Source organism: Cibotium barometz, chromosome 39, assembly GCF_041138505.1.
Source record: "Cibotium barometz isolate CiBa-2024 chromosome 39, ASM4113850v1, whole genome shotgun sequence".
NCBI classification, from domain to species: domain Eukaryota; kingdom Viridiplantae; phylum Streptophyta; class Polypodiopsida; order Cyatheales; family Cibotiaceae; genus Cibotium; species Cibotium barometz.
In genome coordinates, this window is record NC_141084.1 from 5726346 (window position 1) to 5747851 (window position 21506).

Here is a 21506-nt window from a genome sequence, read left to right on the forward strand (position 1 = left end):
TCTCTCTCTCTCTCTCTCTCTCTCTCTCTCTACACACACACACACACACATATGTTTTGACCAATTGGTACTACAAAGGCCTTTATTATCTTGGTTGAAGCACTTAGGACTTGGTCACAATTTTGGTATATGTACATGTCTCTGTCTCTGTCTCTCTCTCTCTCTCTCACACACACACACACACTCTCTCTCTCTCTCTCACTCTAAAAAGGTCCTTATTAAGATCTTGGTAGAGGTACTTAGGACTTGGTCACAATTTTGACATTTATACATCTCTCACACACACTCTCTCTCCTCATCTCCACTATATGAAATTTCTGTATACCAATTCAACAATTTTACGTTGAGAGCAAATAGGTCCTTATTGTTATACAACATGACCTTGATTGGAGCACTTGAAATTTGTTAGGCTTTTTAATACGTGTGAACGGTGACTCTCAAGTCTTCTAAAGTGAGAACTTCGGTTTGAATCTAGCCAAGGCATCTAGTTTCAGCACCCATTCTCACATTTAAAGAAAAAGAATGCAGTGCTAGGTGCTAGAACACCTTATCACATCACATACATGCATAAAAGGCAGACATTCAATGACTGCATGTACACACACACTGTGAGTGTGTGTGTGAGTATGCATGTGTGAATATACACACACACGGGTCTATCTCATTTGGATAAAAGCATGGCAAAGGCTACGTAGCTTGAAGGGGCAATGATGCCAGATCGTAAAAGCAAGGAAGAATTGCGAGGGAAAAGACAGGAGGCGATGGGTTACGGAGTAGGTAGTGTGCTAGAAAGAAGACAATAGGTACGTTGCCACTGCGGGCAAAGGTGAGCATGGCGATTACGCGGATGCGTTATGCGAGGACTTTTTAGAGGCGGGGCCGGGTGTACAAAATATGCAGGCAAAGGGGGAGGAGGAAGTGGTGGTGGTGGTGGTGGGGGTGGGGGTCGGTGAGGGGGGAAAATGTCATATGGGGCGGGCGGTTTTTCTGTCGGTCGTAATTCGTGGCGGTACGGTGAGGATTTCAAGTTCAGTTCGACACTTGTGAAGTTGCGGTACTACGCTATCGACTGTGGAGTTATGGAGCTTCATTATGGAAGCCATGCTTGGTGCTTTAGTTCAATAAATTGAAAGACCCTTGAGGTTGAGCCTGGCTGGGCCAAGAGGGGATTGTGTTGGACTAGCCAGTAATGTGATGTGACAGAGCGGAGGTGCGGGGTTGCCAAATAAATAAAACCCACGAACGTCAGTTGCCACCAACACAAAATGAAGCGAATGAGGCCACAGCTAAAGACATAAAGCCACGCAGTGAGTAAGTGAGGGCCTGGGGACCAACCCTTGTCCCCAGGCTTTCTGGGAGATGTGACATTGAAATGCTGATGGGAGTGGTGCTGTATGCTGCAAAACCGAAGAGGTAGAGCACGTCAACATGGCAAGAACTTGGACTTGGACCTTTTGCTTTAGTCGTATATATGCAGTAGCAGGTATTTTGCCTTCAATTTTAAAAAGGGGAGAAATGATCCCCGGCTGTTTTTTTTAAATTCTTTTCTTTCTTTATTTAACATGGCATGTGCACTTTTTTTTTTCCCTGGCGATTTGAAGGTCCCCTGGATCCTTGAATTTTAAGGGTGAACTATTATTTCGCTTCAAGAATATAATTTTAACCTTTTTTTTCGATGGAAGAGACTTTCAAAAATCTTCTCGATCCTCTAAATTTGTGTCAAGTGAAAGTTTTGTGAAACTCTTCCTTAAGATAATAATACAGATAAATATAAATATAATTATATTTTAAGAAAAAGAACGAGACAGAGACATAGATATAAATATAAAGAGAGGAGATATATTGAGAAGAGTGCCTCATGCAAGTCTCCAAGGCTTGAAATTTGAGGGCTCTATGTGCCCTCAAGAAAACTAGCTTTTCAAGCCCCAAATTGGCACCCCTATGGTCGATAAAAACATTTTTCCAACCAATCAAAATCTGCCCGATTCTTAGAGTACTGCCCCAGATTTTTTTTTGACCAGTAGATATATATTTTATATGCCAAAAGGCTGCATTTACATCTTTATCCCTGATTTAACATACTTGATATACTTGAGGCCCTATTCAACAGGTTGAGTACTGCCCCTGTTTAAAAAGAGGAAAAAAACAATATTCCAAAGTTCAAGCCAAACAAATCTAAGCTTGAACTCATGCAAAGTTCAAGCCTAGATTTTGAAGGCTTTGGTGGGAAAAATAACATTAGTCTATGATCAGGTAGACGGAACTTTGGGGGTACCTCATGAGTCGTGACCGTCTCGGGCCTCTCCCTCCAGCGACGAGTTGAAAGTTAGTTCAACTTGGACATGCGGTTGTGCAAGAAACACAAAATAAATGCACACCTGCCCGTCACTTGCAGAGAGCAATAGCGGGCTGCTGCGTTACAGCAGTAGATTCAAAGTTCAAAGTTCAAACTATCGACGCATAGCAGAAAACGAAACTCTTTCTATCGTTTTACTCGTATCAGTCAGACCGCATTTACTTACACTAGTAAACCAAGTCAACAAGCCAACCAGCACTGGTGGACGTGGCGAGTGCAACAAACGATCGGACAGGAGCAACAAATAGGGCGGCAAGTTTAGTCAAGCTTCTACGGCCCCTGGGCCCTCTGAAGAAATGCCGCATTTGACGAGAGAGATCAAACAAAGATATATTTTGCAGCCTTCCAAACGACAAGCTCCTGATATCATCATATACAATAACCCAGTGACTACAATCACATAACTTGGCCAGTATAATCACAAGAAGGTACCCAAATTATCGGCCTATAATCTACCAAAGAAATTCAATATATATCATGCATCAGATCCTATCTAAGACCCAAGCCATAACAATAATACTATATATTATTTATGTTGAGGTATATATCAAGATCCCACACAACGAAGGTACTCCCATAAATCCCATCCGCATTACCATATAAAAAGTTAACAACTCGGCTGTAGGCCACAGTATGTGGCAGAAGAGGCAACGATTGGTAAGTGAAAACTCGCCTTTTCCTGCAAATCGAAACAAAAGGGGTATTGAGTGAGGTTTCAGGAGCCATTTAGTGTGCTTGGTCGTCCGGTGTGGCAGCGTCTGCAGGAGTCTTACTGATGCTGTACCGTTCATGAAACTTTCTCTTTCTCGAGACGTCGATTGGGTTGGGGTGTCGTGGTGGTGGCGGTGCTGGGGTTGCGGTTGTTGCAGCACTGGCTAAGGTGTTGATGCTGGCAGTAGTGCCTGACAGAGCATTAACCGGAATTGTAGTGGAGGTGATGGTATGATCACTGTCGCAGCTGAAGCACGCTGCATCTAAGACCGCGATCGGACTCTGCGGGGCAGACGAATCCCAAGAGACCAGCTTGTTTGAAGTCCAGAAGGGGTCTACTAGTAGCTGTTGCAGTAGCGCCGCACACTCCACAGTGATTTTCTGCACAGAATAGACATAATTGTTACAATTACTGTCATATTGTAGAAATCTGCAACGCATGACCAAATTGTGATAAGAAATGCATTATAAAATCTCAGATTATAAATACAAAAGCTGCGGCATTAATAAATGACGGGGCCAGTGACGGACTAAACGTCTCAAAGGAAGGTGAGTTTTAATGGTGGGCTTTTACGCAGTTTAATCACATTAACGTCCCATTTGGGCGGGGGAGGGGGCCCGGGGATGTGAATAGGATAAGAGGCTCACAAGACAACTGCGCATGATGGACAAATGCGACAAAATTGGAGTTTTACTACAAACAGTATTACTAGGCAAAAAAAAAATGTTAACAGGGGACGTGTGGATGTGAAATTGATTCAATAAAATGGAATGTGGCGATGTAGAATTTGTAGAATTGCAATTTGCTTACTTCTCTTACTGGCCACAAGGAGAGCAGAGAACGTTTATAGCCCACTGCTTGCAAGGGTAGCAGCTCATCGCAAGCACAGATGACAGATGCTACTGCAACAACGGAGGGGCGGTAGACCAAAAATCTGAACACTGTACAGACGCAAAGTTAAACCCCTATTACGGCACAATCCAGCCACAATTAACCAATTTTGGCTATGATTAATTGATTCATTTATCACATGACCCCAATTTCACATGATTTCCTAATTACCTCTGCACGTATTGAGAATTAGCTCTTCCACACGCGATACTAGATCGCTGGATGATTGCTTGCAAATGCCAATCTTGTGGAGCAAGTAGTTAACGTATGAGTAAGGTGTCACGCCGCACATCCGCCAATTAAGCGTGCTCAAAATTAGCAGCTCCATCCTCTGAATTGTGCGAGCTTCAAAGACATGCTGCACATGCCCAACCTGTTACAAACGAGTTCCACACGGTCAAAAAGTATACCATTCGTCAACAGGCAAACACGCAACTCTTCAACAGGCATTAGTTGGATCGTGCAATGTACCTGCAGATCAAGAAGGAGGGGCACTTCCGTTTCTTCCAACTTGGCCGCCAATGATATACAGCCTACAGCTAAAAGTTGCAGCAGCCATGCCTTTCCTCTCTAAAAGTTAAATATCGATTTAGAATAAGTAGAGTACAAATCAATCATTCCAACCAAATTGCATGCCTATGCGAGGTTGACGAAGCCTTACTGAAATCTGATGCTTAGCTAAAAAACGATCGAAGTAGCTCACAGACAAGAACGCTGTAATCTGGTGGAAATGATAATACCCTTGCACCTGAGACCGAACGCGCAAACAAGGTGTCAAAACATAGCAAATGCAATATAGAAGATAATTCATTGCAGCGCGCTTGGACATTGACAGCTCAATCTTACGTCTAGCATCCAGTTAACAGCCTGCTGTCGAGATCGCAAGTCTGCGTTCCTGCCTTCATAGCTGTCTGTATACTCCTTCGGCGGCACAAGGCTAGCTTCTTTCTGGATGAGAAGCGCGATCACTTCGTCGTCGTCTGCGTGTGGCTCAGAAGTGACCTCTTGCCGAATAAGATCGGGTTCTCCCCGCCCCTGCTGCTCACTGTAGCTTCCAACTTCATCTTCCCACTCGCTTCCTTGGGCTTCCTCCGTGCAGAATAAGCTTACTAAGCAATCAAAGCTCGGTGCCATCTTTACCAGTTTCACAGAAGAATCCACAGACCTTCATGTACAAAGAGGCGATCATGCGGCCTTCTTGGTAGCTGTGGAATTCCCACTGCCTATAGCCAGTCGCCTACCTCAACTAGAAGAAAAATCTCGAAGCTGGTGGAGTAACCAGAAAAGATTGGTTGATAAAGAGTTCAAAAAAGCCCCAAGTACAAAGCAACTGGTAGCAATCTGACCTGAAATTTTCATCGCGATTGAGGAAAGACAAAAGAGCAAAGTGATGGGAGCAGTTAATCGGGCCAAAGGAGGGAGGCCAGGTATTTCGATGTACGCGTTGTCGAGCAAAAGGAAGATGCGGGGGGAAGAGGAGTGTGTGAAAGGGCGGGGGGGGCTGGGGGGAGGGGGGGGGGGGGTAAGAGAGAGAGATAGTAAAGCAGCAGGGGGGAACAGAAAGAGTGGGTGGAAGGGTCCACGGAGAGGGCAGCGGCAGAAGGAAAGAAACAGGGGGGAGGGGTAAGGGGAAGGCTAGCAGGGTAATGGAAGAGCAAAGAACATTGAAAAAGGGACTGGAAGAGGACAAAGGGGGCAGGAAGATGACAGGAATAAAGAAGGGGGTAGGATGGGATAGGGCAGCACAGAAGAAGCAGACGGGGTGGGAAGGGGGGTGCGGTGGGGGGTAAACGTGGTGTGGCAGGGTGGGTATTGTTGTGCAATGGTGGTGTGGTTACTGGGGGAGAGGTACTTTGGGCGGAGCAGCCATGGCGGCGGAATAGCTGCTGCCACAGCAACAGGGTGAAAGGAGGGAAGGATAGGAAGAGGAAGGGGTTTTAGGGGATTCAGAGAAAGATCGTGGTGGGCACTGGTGGCCCTGGTGGGGGGCCTGGGCGGAAGACAATTGAGGTTTTTAGGTTTAAACTTTAGGGGCTAGAGAGAGAGAGAGAGAGAGAGAGAGATGTCCTGCCGTGGGAGAAAGCGATCGGGCCAGCGATCATTTACTGCAAATACTGCCGGACCCCGCACACGTCGCCGGCGAAACGGAACTGTTCACCCGTGCAGTGTGCAGTTTGAAGCTCTTCCCGCCGCTTCTGCCTCCATCGTTCAACCTTCCTGGTACCTGTACCGAGTCCCGACACTCAGTGACACAGCCTCGGCCCGCCGGCCCTCACCTCAACCGAACTTCCACCTCCTGCATCGACACATACAAAAATTCCGTTTGCTGACTCTGCTCGTCGCTTCTCCCCCCCCCCCCCCCCCCTCGGAGCTCCGCTTCTCCGTCGGCCTTCACAGCTTCTGACATACATAATCCTCTCCGTCGTATAGAAACTTTGCCTTCATCACGGCCGTCTCCTGACGGACTTTCCTTTCACAATCGGCCATCTTAACGGTTCGAAGCTTTCAACAGACTTCACGACATTCCGGCAGACGTCTCTTTCTTCTTCGTCGACCTGAAGTTCCGACACACCTTTCAGCTTCCTTGGAGTTTCTGAAAGGCCTTATCAGTTCGGAGTTCTGTAAACAGTTCGAACCACTACGAATTTCACTTTCTTCAACGGCTCGGAGATCCAACAGATTTCCCGTACTTCCATGTCGCCCGTCTCTGCTCGGTGTTGTCAACGCACTTTGACCTTAATTCTTTGCCGGAGGCCTTCGACACAGTAGACCTATACGGACCTCCTTCTTCCATGCACTATCTTTCCGGCCAAAACAGTTGTCGGAAACTGTTGCTTTCCCTTGCCTTACTGTTTCCATCTGCGCCCTGTATTTCCGATTTTGCACTTCTGTGCGCCATCAAAATTGGTTTTTTAAGGTTTTCGAAATTAGCAAATCCTTTTTGTCTCGCTGATGATTCTTTCGACATGTAGTAGACTGTAAGTTGCGAGTAACTCCTCCACGTAGTGTTCATGGATTTTGTTTTACTGCGTGCTGTCAGGTTTCTCTCGTTCTGTTTCAACCACCATGCGCCTACGCTTTGTTTGGATGAATTATTATGAGGAGGCTTCAAAGGCAGCCGGAGAGTCCTATCAACAGAATCAGCTCTCCGTTCCCCAGCTGAACGACTGCCTTTTTCCGGCAGTCGGATGCCTGGTATCGTTATGGACAATACCTGAGGTTTTAGAAGGAGCGCCCGTCACCGTTGGGGATCCCTTGGCATTGCAGCAGCTCTGCATCAGTATGGTTCAAGCGCACTTCCTGTCCACCGTTTTGCCTCTGAAGATCGCAGTGTCATGGAACTCAAGGCAGACCACAAATGCAGGTCAGCCACTGGAAAGAGCCATGCTTTCTCAGGACAGGCCAAGAGAACCCAGGTTGAAGTGTTTCCCTGAGTTTGAAAGCATGGTTCTGGACACGCCGCAACAGGTAACAATAGCCGCCTTGTCGTAGCACGTTGCAGCCTTTGTTTCTTAGTTTCTAATTCCGTAGAAGTTCACAACATTGCTCTTCCCATGAGAAGGTTTCCTTGAATGAATGCAGCTTTAACACGTGTACACTGGTCAATGTGACTGGCAATGCACTCTTATACCTCCCTTGCAAAGGAAGACATAGTGATCGCCTTCAGTACACCATTCTGGGCCTTGCTAGGCCTTACTGTCGGCTGGCTTTAGGCCTAAGATCCTCCTGTATGTAGTTACTGTTTTTTCATCGCCCGTAGGCGCTGCCTGTAAGCAATACCGCCGAGATAGCACCAAGAGAGGTTTTGGACCCAGGACCTCTTGGTCGTAGCCAAACACCTTCATCTCTTGAGCTATCACCTCATTGGCAGGCTTTACTCTGTTTTGATACAGAGAAGGGGCGGAAACAAGATTTCCATTTCACTAAGGGTTCGCTCTCAACCCAGCATGCAAAACAGATTATTTTCGGTTATTGTTGCTATTACAAATCTGCTAAAAGAAGTTGTCCTTACATGCAAGGCGTCTAAGATGTTGGATGAATTTTCTCAGCCATGGCAGTTTGTTATATGAACAGAACAACCTGGTGATGATTGTTCTATCTGAACTTTCCAGCATGGTTAGCAGAAAGAAAGGAGGAGACACGAGCATGTGGGTGGTAAGCACCAGTTTTCTGTTTGTCTTAAACAATGCTGAAGCAGAATAGTTGTTGAAATTACATGCACGTAACTGTTTTTTAAAATCCTATTAGCCTTGGGCCCATGATCCTCCTGTGGTTTCTGTTCTTTCACCGCCAGTAGGCGCCGGCACGTAGGCACTTTTTACCCACAGAGGAAGTACCATTCGGCGTTTTGAACCCAAGACCTCCTCCTTCTAGGAAAACACCTTCACTACTTTGGCTATCACCTCAATGGCTAACTTAACTTAGCCTAAGGTTAACTTATGCCTAATGAGAGCAACTTTGTGATTCTTCCAGTTTAAGATCGCCAAAGTTCTTGCCAAGGACACTGTTTGCTATTTCTTTGTAGGCTTTTATTCATTCGTCCTACTGTGCTGTTTTGGCTTTAACCAGGATCGGTTCCGAAAAGAATCGGGGAACCTTTTGAGCTCTGAGAAGATGTTTTTTCACCGAGGGAAAGAAAAAATGGTTCTCTCTTATTCCGAAGACTGTTTGGATGGGAGAAATAAGACTGGCCACTTGGTCAGCTCACATGCTCTTGGATTGCCAACAGTGTCTTTTGGACGTGCAGACAGCAGTTTCACCCTTCAAAACAGATTGAGATTGAAGCTACCAGTGTTAGAGGTTGCTAAAGTAGATGAAGCCTTATGTTGTTCAAGGATGCCATGTGTGTGGCAAGACATAAACAGAATGACAATGGAGTTATTCCTCCATCTGGATCAGGTACAGCTAAGCAGCCTAACAGGCCACCTTGAAACAGAGTTGACGGAGTTGGCTTCCAATTTATTTTCATTCAAATTTCCCATGCAATTGCAAAGCAACAATGATTTGTTCCTGCGTCTTGCTGGCGAAGCCCGTGAGCTGCTTCGGAATTTTCTGTGTCATGAAGATGTCTGTGAAAACCTCTCTGTGAGTCTGGCTGCAGGCTGTCAAAAGCACTTGCCAATGTTTGAACTGCCCGTCCCTTTTTGGGAAATCAAGAAAAGTGTGGCAAGTTGGGGGTTTAAGCAGTTGTTAAAAGCTGTTAATATTTCTTGGCATCGTGTACATGCTCCAGAAACATCGGATTCTGCTCATTTTCAGCACTTCGAAGCTCTCATTGTGATGCCTGAGCTAGTTCTCAGAGATTATGTTTTCAGCTCACTTCCAGTTCCAACCTTCAAAGAAAAGGAAAAAGGATGTATCGCAACAGATGTGATGCTGGAAGCTCTCTCTCAGTGTAAACACTCTGTGCCACTTGCCCTCAATTTCCTCTACTTAGACTGGCATTTTTCTCACAAGAAAGATTGTGGGAAGCACTCTTGCTTTGTTCTTGAGAGCAGAATACATGAGGTTGAACGGTGTGAACTTGTTAAATATGCCATTCCACAGTTTGAAAGTGTTGATATTGATTCTGCACTTCATAAAAAACTGGAAACAAAGTGCTCTTTGGAGAGAGAATCTCCAGTTTTTAGTCCCAGACAGAGTTGTAGCTTGGAGTCAAGAGAATCAGTTTGTCCCCTTCTTCCAGCTCACCAAGCAGAATCTCCTGAGAAAGGATGTAGATCTGGGGATGGGATCGCCCCAGAACCAGCTGATAAACATTTGGAATCCTCGGTAGTGGAAGTCTCTGTCACAAAGCCAAAGTTAGGGGATATGTTTGCGTGCAATGACTTGACATTTTTCTTGCAGGCAAGGCATGGCACTGTGAGTGGACTTAACACCTTAGGAAATTCAGTGCAGCAGGAAATTCCTGAGGTGGATCATGTTTCTGTGGATGAAAATATGGCTGATTTTCATGTGCATGATATTGTGCTGAGTGAGCCCATATTGAGGTTGAGGGGATTCTTGGAGCTAGACTATGGCCGAATTTTAGAAGGTGATGCAAATCTGGCATCCCAATTACAGCCTTATAGAGTTTTGAACAAGCTTTGTACAAAGACTGATGCAAAGTCTGCTTTAATAATGCTGATTAAAGACAGGGCAAGCAAACAAGACGCTCCACACGAACAGCAACTTCTGAGAGGACTAATTGCACTGTATATACTGCAGCAAACAGCAGAGAATCTTTTGATGTATGGGATACAAGTTGGCCATCTTTATATGGAAAACTGGTATTTGTATATGAGGTTCTTGCAAGATTTGGTCTGCTTTTCATATGCAGAGCTTGAGGAGGCATACAAACAGGTGGAAAAAGGCTTACTTCTTGATCATCCCAAATTGACTTGCCTTGGAATTATAATAGAAAGGCATAAGTCCAAAGTTGTCAACCCAAAATTTCTGGTCATTGCTGAACGGCGTGCACTTTTTACCCTTTACAAACAAATAATCTCTTGTAATCTGAAGCCCTATCAATTTGATCGCGAGGAGAATCTCTTGCATGATGGTACTTCAAGTAAAAACCCAGATTTATTCAAGCAAGCAGTCACAGATGCCTTGTTGAAGTGTGATTGCCTCATGGTCCCTCCCGAGTAAGTGCATCTTTTAAGTCGTTATTCAACTGTGATCACGATTTATCAAGTACCCAATTGATTTTGAATGTCCTACGGCCTAGCTCCCACCATTGTCCCTCACAGATGGTTTGAGATTTATTGCGTTTTGAGGTTTCCAAGGTTTTGTTGCTTGCCTCCCCGGGAAATACTTCACAAGGTTTTGTAAATTACCATTCAAAATTGTGAAATAGTACCCAGCTTGAAGATGTAAACAAGACACTGAAGTAGACAAGAGGAGAAGAATAAGGAATAGAATTGACGGAAGACGAGGGGAAAGTAGGGAAGAGCAAAAGAGAAGAGGAAGAGGAGGAGGAAGGAGAACAGGATAATCGGAAGTAGTAGCATGTGCAGCACAGGGACCCGTCTTGATGCACAATGTCTGAGGGGGAAGGCAGTTGAATTGTGCAAAGGATAGAAAGTTGGGAAAAGAGTTGGCAAAACGAGGTGGAGGAAGGAGAATAGGATAATGGGAAGCAGTAGCATGCGCAGCACAGGGACCCGATGCAAAATGTATAATTGGGGAGGCAATTGTGAGACATGGGTGGCAGTTGTGTTGTGCAAAGGATAGAAAGTCGTGAGAAGAGTCGGCCCCTCCAATTTGGGCAAAACGAGGTTTGTGTTCAAAATGCTTTATCTGACGTAACATTTTGCATGTTGTATTAGGACGAAATGCATTTGATTGTTACAATGGCTTCAACCTTTTATTTCATCTTAATAGAGAGAGATATTAGTGAGTTTTTTTAGATTTGCATAAGATAGGGTTAGTTAGTTCGTTAGTTTGTACATTGAGCTCCATGCATGGATTTTGGACTAATCGAAAGATACATGCAGTCTAGATTGCATCAGTTTCATCACGAAGTCTATTTGTAAGTTTCAAGATTCGAGAAGGGTTCACATTGTGTAACCTTGAGGAGGTAGAAGAAAAGAAAGACCTTCACTGTCCATTTAAGGTAAATGCTCATCTATGGCTGTAGCAGTTGAAAAGGGGCACACCACAGTTCATCGTCCTTTCACACCCTGAACCATCTTGTTCTGTAAGTAGAGTCGGAGTCTTCAGCACCATCCTTGGCTCCACACTGCCACATGTTGTGAATCTGCTGCCTTGTCTTTCCATTCTCATATATTTGACGGAAGAGCTGGATTGTACTTTCGGAGACGCCTCCTTCCTAAGAATTTGAGGTGATCCATTCTGGTTTGAGCATCACGGTAACTTTAAGCTTGCTTAGATCAATCTTCGAACTTTATGGGACTTGGAGAGCAATCTGAAGCCCTTTGCGAATAGGCAATGGACCCAACTCATAATTGTCCATCCAGAGGTTGGGAAGAAAGGGGCCCTACCCCACCTGAGTAGAATAGCTGCATGGCGCTGCTGCATCGTATCCATGAGGTGCCCCCGTCTCCCTTGAAGGGTGTGTATGATGTCCGCCTATGGTCTCTGCTGAGGGCGTGCAGGAACTGTTCTGTCAATGGCCTCATGGCATCTGGCACAGCGGATATGCTTGGTGGAGACGCTGATTATGAGCTCCCATCATGTGGTAGACTTTTTGTTTTTTGTTTTTTTTTTCAAGAAAGAGACTCCTATTAAGTATGAAAAAGGCATACAACAATCATAGCTATAAGCTGGAATAGAATAGAATCACCTTAGTATGTAAGGTGATTTCAACCACTGAGGAGCATCATGATGCCATGAGAGACCTCAAGGACTAGAGGAGAAGAAAATGCCATGGTCTCACTCCCGCATAAATATAATGCACTTTGCTTGCGCGGAACGAGAGGACCCTTGAATACAAGCCCACGTAGCCATGAGAGTATGGATGATATCACCCCATATGGTACTAATGCATTGAGACCCAAAGCCTTCGTGCATCTAGCTCTCCAGATTTGCCATGCTGTAATACTGGCAACAATCTCCCAACACTTGGTGTCAAATCTCTGGCTAGGGGGTTTATATTTATAGTGAGAAACATCCTGCATTAAACCATGCTGGACAATACCTCTACGAATGAAAATAGCAAATTTTGTACCACTGTCCTCGTAAAAAAGCTGTGGACCAAACTGGGAGAGCCAAGCAACTGCCCCCCAAGTCACATGCATGGCGTGGCCACTCAATTTGCCCATAAGTTGGGCTATAGAACCCAAAATCTGCTGTGTAGTGCTGCATCCCCATAAAAAATGCTCTGCAATGTTAGAATCTGCCGCACATCTCGGGCAGGTAGGTGCTACACGGAAGACCAATCTCCACTGATTGGTGGGAAGACTACCATGTAAAAATAACCAAAAGAAATGAGAGATGTGACTCCTTCTGTATGAATGCCAAAGCCTATGTCAATATTTGCACTGTATCGCTGGAGAGATATCATAACTCTCCCAATGAGGCGTGAGTGTAGGGATTCTATGCATCTGTGGAGTGAGGCTTGGCATTCCGGACCGTGAAATTGAAAAAGGAAAGGCTTTTCAATGGATCGAAGGCATCAATCCACTCCCACGGATCCCACTGAAGATATCTGATAGGACTGCCACCATATAGCCACAAACACCAAGAGCCATGAGTCACTATCTAGGAGAAGGGTCAATGAACCAATGCTTCCTCGAACGACCAACAATCCTCACTGGACTAAGGCTAGTATTTGGGATGATACCTTCCATGCTACATCTTCTCAATCTCCCTCAAGGCATGATAGAATAAACGATGCAATCTGTAGCCTCTTGGCCTGAGAGAGCAATGACGTGCAGAGGTATGTCTATCCTCGAAAAGACTCCTAGCCAACTCGGATGATAGTCTCCATGAAAGGTCCTAGAGGGCCACTCATGCGGAATAGCTGCATCAATCTAATCAATACGTATGCAAGAGCCCCTAAGGTGCTGAATGGATGCAACTCTCTGATCCTGGAGAAGACTCTTAAGGGTCTTCCAAGCAAGAACTGTGTACGCACATCTCTCCCATCTTGACCACTACATGTAACGAGATGCACCAAGTGGTCGACCGGCCTCATCGCTGATGAACTTGTTCCACATAATAGGTTGTTGGTCAGCCTCATCCAAAGACCTAGGAGGCCTTTGGCGCAAAAATGGTCTTATGCTTCTCCATGCTCTGACGATGGCTACAATAAGAGAGGAAGATGGTGCCCTGATATCAGCCTGTGTGAACAAAAACCGTGCAGGGCAACTAATCTCTTGTACATCTGGAAATCTGAGACAAGAAAAAATCCTTCTAAGGCTCAGCGCCTGGTAGGAATCCTTTGACCACAAGTTTGCAGAGCAACGCCCTCCATTGAACATCCGGATCAATAATATTCAGCCCCCCCTCTCGTCTAGGATGAATAACTGTGAGCCAAGCTACCCTGGCACGAGCGTCAGTGGTGCCATCCAAACCCAACCAAAGAAAATTGTAGATCAATCTCCGGAATTGGCCAATGCACACACGAGAGTAGCACCAACAAGAGGCAATAAACCAAGCCGAGGCAAGCAATACCCGATTAGCCACCAAAGCTCTGGAGGCTAAATCTAATCTCCTAGAGCTCCAATGAAGAAGCTTCTTGCGGATACTCGTAAGTACCGGAGCAAACTTTTGTGCAGGAGAAATATCAACCCCAACCTGGCATTCCAAATATCTAGCAATGCATCCTCTACTGATCCAAGTAAAACCAAGCTCTGCACTCCAATTAACTCTTGGTGAGTCACTAATCCAAAAACCAACAGATTTGTGCCAATTAATGAGTGCCTCTGCTGCCAAACAAAACTCTTTCAGTGCTACTCGGAAGGAACATAAGCATATGTGTGAGGCCTCCAAGAACATGGCCATGTCATCAGCTAACTCTGAGAGTCAACCAGCTCCTCTTGACTATGAAGAGACAGCCTCAATCCAGAAATACCAGTAGTGGAGCGGAGGAAGATGCTCATGGCCTCTGTAGCTATGATATATAATACTGGGGTTAAAGGGCAACCTTGCCGTACTGAGCGAGAAATCTAAAATTGCTCTCCTCTATCATTGCAAGGGAGCACACTACTGTGGGCATCACGATACATGCATGAAACTCCCTTGATCCATCTCTGAGAGAAACCCATATGGCTAAGAGTACCCTCAAGGAAATCCCAATCCACTCTATCATAGGCCTTCTCAAAATCCAAGAGCAGAATGGCTAAGGGCTTATTGCTCGCTTTGGCCCATTCCGAATCTGATGCTCACTGCCTTAGAATCTTATATGCAGTCCACTGGCTAATCTTTGTCTTATCCCCACTCTTAGGGATAAGACAGATAAGCTCCTCAGTGAAAGAAGAAGGCATAGAATCTGTCCCCCACTTCTCCAGGAGAGCTGATGTGATCTCAGTCCCAATTTCATCCCAAAAAGTAATGAAAAAAACAGGGGGCCATCCTTAGTGATCAAATGTGGCAATGCATTTCAAACCTTCCTCTGTGTCTTATGTCTCAAATCAGAGTGTGGCTTAGCACCAACAAGCCTGCCTGACACTAACTCCGGTATGAGATGGGCCGTGAGTAGCAAAGAAATGTTTGTTGCATCTGCCACCCATTTGGATCAAAAGGATTCCTGGGCATGGCAACGGTACACGCACGTTGCTCTAGAGTGAAAGTTTTGCCCTAACAGCACATAAAGAATCTGCAACCCATTGAGCATGAGGATGTTTCTCGTGCTGTTTCTGTAAGACAGCCAATCTACATCTAATAGCCCTTACTAAATCCAAGGCCTCTTGCCTCTTAGAAAGGGCACATGTGTGATAAAAGTCACTAATATGACAGAGCAAGGGCCAGGCTTTGCGAGGTCTGCGAGAAATCATGAGATCTCCAAATATCAAGCATACAATGTGATAGCTCTGCATCTGAAAACAAATGATCAGGGATGCGTACATGGGGTGCTGATCCATGGCGACTCGGATCTCTAATGCATAAAACCCCTGGGCAATAATCTGATTTAGAGGTCCCTACAGCAATAAAAGTATGCCCCCCTCTGTCGAGCACCCAATCATCCACATAAAATCTATCTAACCATGCATGAATACATCTTGCATCCCTTCTCGTGTTAAGACCATGAATAAAGAAGAGTGGATTGTCTCCTCGAAATGTCATCCTCATGCCAACAATCTCTTCCATGAATGGAGAGTATAAACCTCTCCCAAGATGCTCTTTCAAGAGGTTGCACCAAGTCCTCATGTCCACCTCTTTTATCCATTGGCATCTCAACCATGTTAAAATCCCCACCAATAATCCAATGATCGACAAGAGGCATCAATGTAGTGACAATCCTCTCACCTCTATTTTTAGGAGCATAGAGGTTGAGAAGCCCACCTGGTACTCAAAAAAGAAAATCTTCCTAGGGCCAAGAGGGAAGGGGCTGCCAGCCAAAACCTGAGAAGTGGCTTCTGAAGAATGAAAGTCCACCTGGAAGAAGCCTTGACCAAGCAAACAAGTATCTTGGAAGTGCACAATCTGCTCCAAAGGGAGAGCTGCTAGAAGCCATTCATGGGCCTGCGAACGAGAGGGGTGGGAGCCATAAACCCTCGTAACAAGGGTGGTCTGGACCTCAATGTCAATGTCGTGCTGAAGAGAGGCGAGCTCGTCTTGCGAAAAATTAATGATTCTCTTGGCCTGTGGGGGTAACGAAAGATTGGCTGTGGTAGATGCCATAGAGCCAATCGACAGTGGGCGGCTGACTCGAATCCCCTTTTAATCTCCACACAAGCGATTCTTCTTCTTGAGCAGGTTTCCAAAAAACAACCCTTCCTAGTTTGCGATGGTGATGGCATTGGACTGTAGGTGATGGCTGTGAACCGCGGTCCTCTCCTGCCAGGCGATCTACCCTGTCGACTTGAATCCCGTTTTAATCTCCACGCAAGCGATTCTTCCTCTTGTGCAGGTTCACCTTGGTTTGCAATGGCGATGGCGATGGCATTGGACTGTAGGCGATGGATGTGAACTGCCTCCTACAGGTTACAAATCCTCGAATCCTCATCATGTGGTAGACTTGTGCCTAACGTGCAAGTGAATAACAAAGAAGATAAAGAACAGCGGAATAGAGAGACGTGTGCAACACACACTACGTAAACAAGTGTTATTTTTCTTGGGGAAATATGTAGATAAATATATTAAGAGAAAATGTAAGGACATATTACATGTAACACCTCAGCTGAGGCAGCCAGTCAGAACAGATTACATCTTACTAAAATAAAAGGCTCAGTCCATGGGTTCCCAAAACCAATATGAGCACAAGCTTCTTCAAGAGATGGGAAGGCCACCCTTCGCTCCAACCCAAATGGCACCCAAAACGTCCTGTATGGGAGCTGCACCATGAAACCCACCTCTGTATGACCATTGGATGAGGGTACTCTAAACCCAAGCTTCACTTGTAGCCTCTCAATGTGATGAAAAGCCCCTTTCTCAGGAGATTTACTGAATGGCTCGAACTCTGCATCAAGGAGACCTTTCATGTGATAAAAGGCCCCTTCCTCCTGACTGAAGTAGCAAGAACTGGCTGGCCCACAACCTGTATACATGATCATCAAGAGCATGGTATCAGCTGAGGAGTACATGAAACCCTTGCTCAAGGAATTGTGCATCTGTCCACGACCACCACATAACCAGTATTATACATATCGTTAGACTGCAACAATAACTCACAATTGACCTTACATATAGCTTTAATCTGAACAATATCTACACATTGACAACCTTCTCCAGTATACAACAGCAGATTTCTAGAGCACCAGATTTCCCAAAGGATTGTAAATCTGAGCATCCCCAAGATGATATTACTTTACACTGCTGTACCTACAGCCTTGCCTACTAACTAGTGTGCCCATGTGATCCTGTCTCCCAAGATACTCATAGCCCATCTTCCCATCCGAGTCCACACGACCCTTAAAGCACGAGAACCCTAGAAAGCATGCCATAAGTCCTCTCTTGTTGTTCTGCATCTGCAGCACTTCCCTTAGCTCATATTTCACCTTCGGAGTTTGATACCAATGGAAAGGGCCCCCAGCATAAACCTTGACTAGTAAAGACAACTCCCACAAGTCCTTCAATCTTTTATGCCAAATACCAGGGTCCCAAGTCAAATTCCACTCTTTGTTAGCATGTTCGGCATTTAACTCAGTTTTAACCATAGTCACGAGAAACATTTCATCGGATTTGTAGTTTCATCGTTCCAAAAGGTTTTGTTTCATCTCTTTGGAAGAAACGTACAGATTTCAAAGTGGCACTTGTTCTATATAAGTATATTGGTAACTGATACAAGTCACATTTTAGTCTATAGGATAGAAAGAGAAACATTCAAGACACATTCTCCACAAAATTTGCAAACAATACATTTTCAGCTGGAATTGAATCCCCCCAAATGTCATGTTGATTAGGGGATTTGTGGCGGGGAGGCATGATGGAAGAGGGGTAAGAAATTGGTCTCCTAGTGAAGAATTTCAGCGATGGGGTGTGCAATTACTTGAAATTGAAAAGTAGACATACATATATAAGTTTGAAATTAAAGTCAAGTTATGACCAGTTACACTTTCGATTATCCCAAACTTCTCATTTACATTTATGTATATATATGTGTGTGTGTGTTTTCAAGCTTCAAACCTAAGGTTTGAGGGAAAAAAACTAAGGAATGACTCATGAACGCAACACCGTAGATTTCGTGCTGTTTCAAAAAGTTTTGTCATATGAACGTTTCATCTTGTTTTGAAGGGACGAATTGCTTGTTTATGTGTTGGGTCTCTACTACCGAATCTCCAATCTATCACCACCCTCTTCCTTGAAATCCCATTGACCAAGACAAAAAGGAGATTGGAAGCTTGTTCGCTCCTGGGCGTTTTCCCCTCGGGAGTGCTATCAAAGCCTCCACAAACTCCTCAGCTGTGAAGGGAGTCAATAGGAAAGTCCGGAGAGCGGGGAAAAACCACCTCTCGTGTTGTGCCAGACTTGCTCTCATGCATCCACCACCTATGAGAATATGGGGGCACCTATGAGAAGGGATCTGGAAAATTATGTGGCTAAGCCTCACATGGGGGGGGGGGGGTGCTGTGGAGAAGGATAGATCCATCTTGGCCTTGCAACCTGTGGATACCATCTCTCCGCGTGTGGGGGCCTGCAATGTCAAAGAAATACCTAGTGACCCTACACTATCTTCCGCTTGCGTCCAAAAGGAAGCTTTTGCATGGTAACTGTACTCCACCCTCCGCTCCTCTATGGATCTAAGCTCTATATGGGCGGCAGCCAACTCACCCTCAATCCACGGGCTACCTAGGGAGCTCTCCTGAAGTCGCTGAAGATAAGTAAGGCCTCGGTGAATGTTCCTCTCCTACTCACGGAATCCAACCAATCTGCTCTGCGCTGCCTCTTGTAGTAAACTGCTAATCTCACCTTGGCCTACATTGAAGGTGCCTGAGCTGACCCTGGGCTAACCCTCACATATCTACTCTATCCTGTTGCATATCTTAGTGTCCTTGATGAGGTTCCCAAGGATCTGAGTGCTCAAGTGTCTGTCTTGCCTCCAACGATTCTGCAGAGACAAAAAAAACGGAGCGTGATCGGAGAAAGTAGTGCTTGCCAAAATACGGATCATGCCCCCACGACCGCAAGTCCACTCATCCACATGGAATCTATCAATTCTGGAAAGATTGGGGCTGGTGCTCCTCTTGTCAGACCTCGAGAAGCACAGACTCCTGGGATTACATCCAAACTCTGGTAAATGCCAAGGGTCGTGCCCCCTAAGAGCCAAGACGGGCTCCCCCCAAGCAAAGTACTCTAAGCTAGAGACTGTAGCCATGCCTCCTCCGAGTCTATCCTCTACTAACGCTATCATGTTAAAGTCTCCACCCATACACCAAAAGTCAGACTGTGGAAGGGACTAGCGAACTGTACTCTAGAAGGCAGCTCTGCTTGTTGCAACGACGTTCGGCACATATATATTTAAAAAAGCCCACAGAGTCCTCTCCAATCTTGATGGTCACCCACTTAGCTGGATGAGTGTCAATGGTCTGTGAGCCATTTACTGCCAGCAATAGCTGCTCGCTGATAGAAATACAAACTCCCCCGTACGTCGTCCTGTGGAGGGGCCAAAAGAGGGAGACAAGAAAGTGTGACTTTTGCTTGGTAGAATCTTCTTGTAACGGTAGATATGCCCCTTTGAAAGATGGTGCTCTTGGAGGAAGAGAATATCAATGAATGTGTGTTGAGAAAACACAGCTTCTTTATTAAATCCTTTACAAATAAAACATGATTTTCCCCCCTTTACAAATAAACCACAATATATGCTCCCACACACATACACCCCAAGCACGCACGCACACACATAAGAGCTCTTGAATTCATCTAGGTATATAACATATATATATATATATATATGTTATATAACAATATTGTTATATATATATCTATACATTGTTATATATATACATATATAACAATATATAGATATATATATATTGTTATATATATATATATAACAATATATAGATAGATAGATATATATATAACAATATATATATATATATATATATTGTTATATATATATATATATTGTTATATATATATATATATATGTTATATATATATATATAACATGGTTTTCTCCCCTTTACAAATAAACCACATTATATGTGTGTTGAGAAAACAAAGCTCCTGAATTCATCTAGGTATATATATATATATATATATTAAATCCTTTACAAATAAAAACATGATTTCCCCCCTTTACAAATAAACCACAATATATGCTCCCACACACACACCCCAAGCACGCGCACACACACATAAGAGCATACATTCATACAAAGGTTTGTGTATGGAGTTTTTGTCAGAGCTCTGAAGATGCAAGGCAGACTCAGCCATAATGAAGCCTAGCACTGAGGGATCATAACAAATAAAAAGATTTATTACAAAAAGGTAGTTGATATAGGGAATTTGCACCACTAAAGATAAAAAGAATTAGCACAATATGAACTGGCTGCAACTTGGACAAAAACTTCACAATGTGAAATTTGCATGTCCGCTAATATAGCATAAAGATATACCCGATACCCAACCCAATGCCGACGTGACCATTTCAAATTGAAAAGAGTAAAGCCAATGTATACGAATATGGGTATACACATGTTTTTGACTGAACGTGCGTGGAAAACCCATGCAAAAAATTCCCATCACACCAAGTACAATGTTGTAAAAGAAAGCCTCATATCCATGGATTCTTCCATGAAATCCTTAAAACAAGGATTATAAGCCCACATGCCATTGTTGACCGATGAATAGTGTGGACAGTAATATCCATAGCTCAATTCTCAAATCAAACAACAATCTACAACTCCACATAATCCAAAGGTTAAGTAATGTTCCTGGGTGCCCCCCCCACAAGGATGTCCAGAGTGACTGGAATCCAAATCTGGATAACGTCCCATTGGCAAAGCATGTCCAAAAGCACATAAATCCTCATAAATCAGTAAAATACTAATAAATGCTGATAAAATCCCATAATTCCGGAAATAGTGAGGGGAGGGGAAAAACATAAGTTTTTATCAGTATGTATGCACGCATGGATCGTATGATCAGGAAAAAAACAAATCATGTATCTTGGTGTTTATCAAATGCCCTACTCATGCTGACATTAACTTTTGTTTGAAATGTAATCTTTCAGGTATATAACAACATCGTTTCCAATCATACAGTTTAGTTGCATTGTCCAATATGGGGATTTTTCTTCCAATGATGGGGGTAATCTCAAATTCGATTCAGATAAATGGGTTTCAGAAGTTCACAGTCTTCAAATTACAACCAAAGAACATGGTTGCACAGATGAAGGGGATGGACGTATACCTTACAGTGGAGCAATGCAGCAGGATGCACGTAGAGCTTGCGCTGGAGCAATGGTGCAGGTCTGATTTGTCATGCTTATGCACA

At 44.5% G+C, this 21506-nt stretch overlaps 2 protein-coding genes and 1 long non-coding RNA gene across 6 annotated transcripts in view; 1 reads left to right on the forward strand and 2 right to left on the reverse strand.

The window, feature by feature from the left end:
* Nucleotides 1–2864: 2864 nt before the first annotated feature.
* Nucleotides 2865–6004, reverse strand: LOC147615642 (cyclin-D4-1-like). Of its 2 annotated transcripts, XM_086778186.1 has the most exons (7): nucleotides 5306–6004; nucleotides 4806–5225; nucleotides 4621–4707; nucleotides 4431–4529; nucleotides 4131–4332; nucleotides 3879–4009; nucleotides 2865–3448 (listed from the first exon to the last, which is right to left on the reverse strand). In XM_086778186.1, exons 2-7 carry the CDS (start codon nucleotides 5091–5093, stop codon nucleotides 3083–3085), a joined length of 1173 nt encoding a protein of 390 aa, XP_086634312.1. In that variant the 5' UTR covers nucleotides 5094–5225; nucleotides 5306–6004; the 3' UTR covers nucleotides 2865–3082. The 2 variants fall into 2 exon arrangements, with proteins under 2 accessions (XP_086634312.1, XP_086634310.1); XM_086778184.1 differs by having other exon boundaries at nucleotides 4806–6004.
* Nucleotides 6005–6024: 20 nt separating this feature from the next.
* Nucleotides 6025–21506, forward strand: part of SHOC1 (shortage in chiasmata 1) — a 65199-nt gene continuing 49717 nt past the window's right edge. For all 3 annotated transcript variants that reach the window (XM_086778181.1, XM_086778182.1, XM_086778183.1), the window contains exons 1-5: nucleotides 6025–6876; nucleotides 7000–7427; nucleotides 8034–8114; nucleotides 8529–10585; nucleotides 21244–21481. In XM_086778181.1, the coding sequence (XP_086634307.1) occupies nucleotides 7026–7427; nucleotides 8034–8114; nucleotides 8529–10585; nucleotides 21244–21481 (2778 nt within the window). In that variant the 5' untranslated portion in view covers nucleotides 6025–6876; nucleotides 7000–7025. The remainder of the gene's footprint in view (nucleotides 6877–6999; nucleotides 7428–8033; nucleotides 8115–8528; nucleotides 10586–21243; nucleotides 21482–21506) is intronic.
* LOC147615644 (uncharacterized) overlaps nucleotides 16689–21506 on the reverse strand; it is a 47511-nt gene continuing 42693 nt past the window's right edge. The window contains exon 4 of the long non-coding RNA XR_015262614.1: nucleotides 16689–17103. This is a non-coding gene — a long non-coding RNA (uncharacterized LOC147615644). The remainder of the gene's footprint in view (nucleotides 17104–21506) is intronic.

What these genes read in the sequence shown, in the direction of transcription:
- LOC147615642 (XM_086778186.1), bottom strand. Translation starts at nt 5,093, where the DNA reads ATGGCACCGAGCTTTGATTGCTTAGTAAGCTTATTCTGCACGGAGGAA. An exon ending in CCCTCCTTCTTGATCTGCAG is followed by an intron (nt 4,333 to 4,430) that starts GTACATTGCACG and finishes CGTTTGTAACAG; the next exon opens with GTTGGGCATGTGCAGCATGT. An exon ending in AATTCTCAATACGTGCAGAG is followed by an intron (nt 4,010 to 4,130) that starts GTAATTAGGAAA and finishes GCGTCTGTACAG; the next exon opens with TGTTCAGATTTTTGGTCTAC.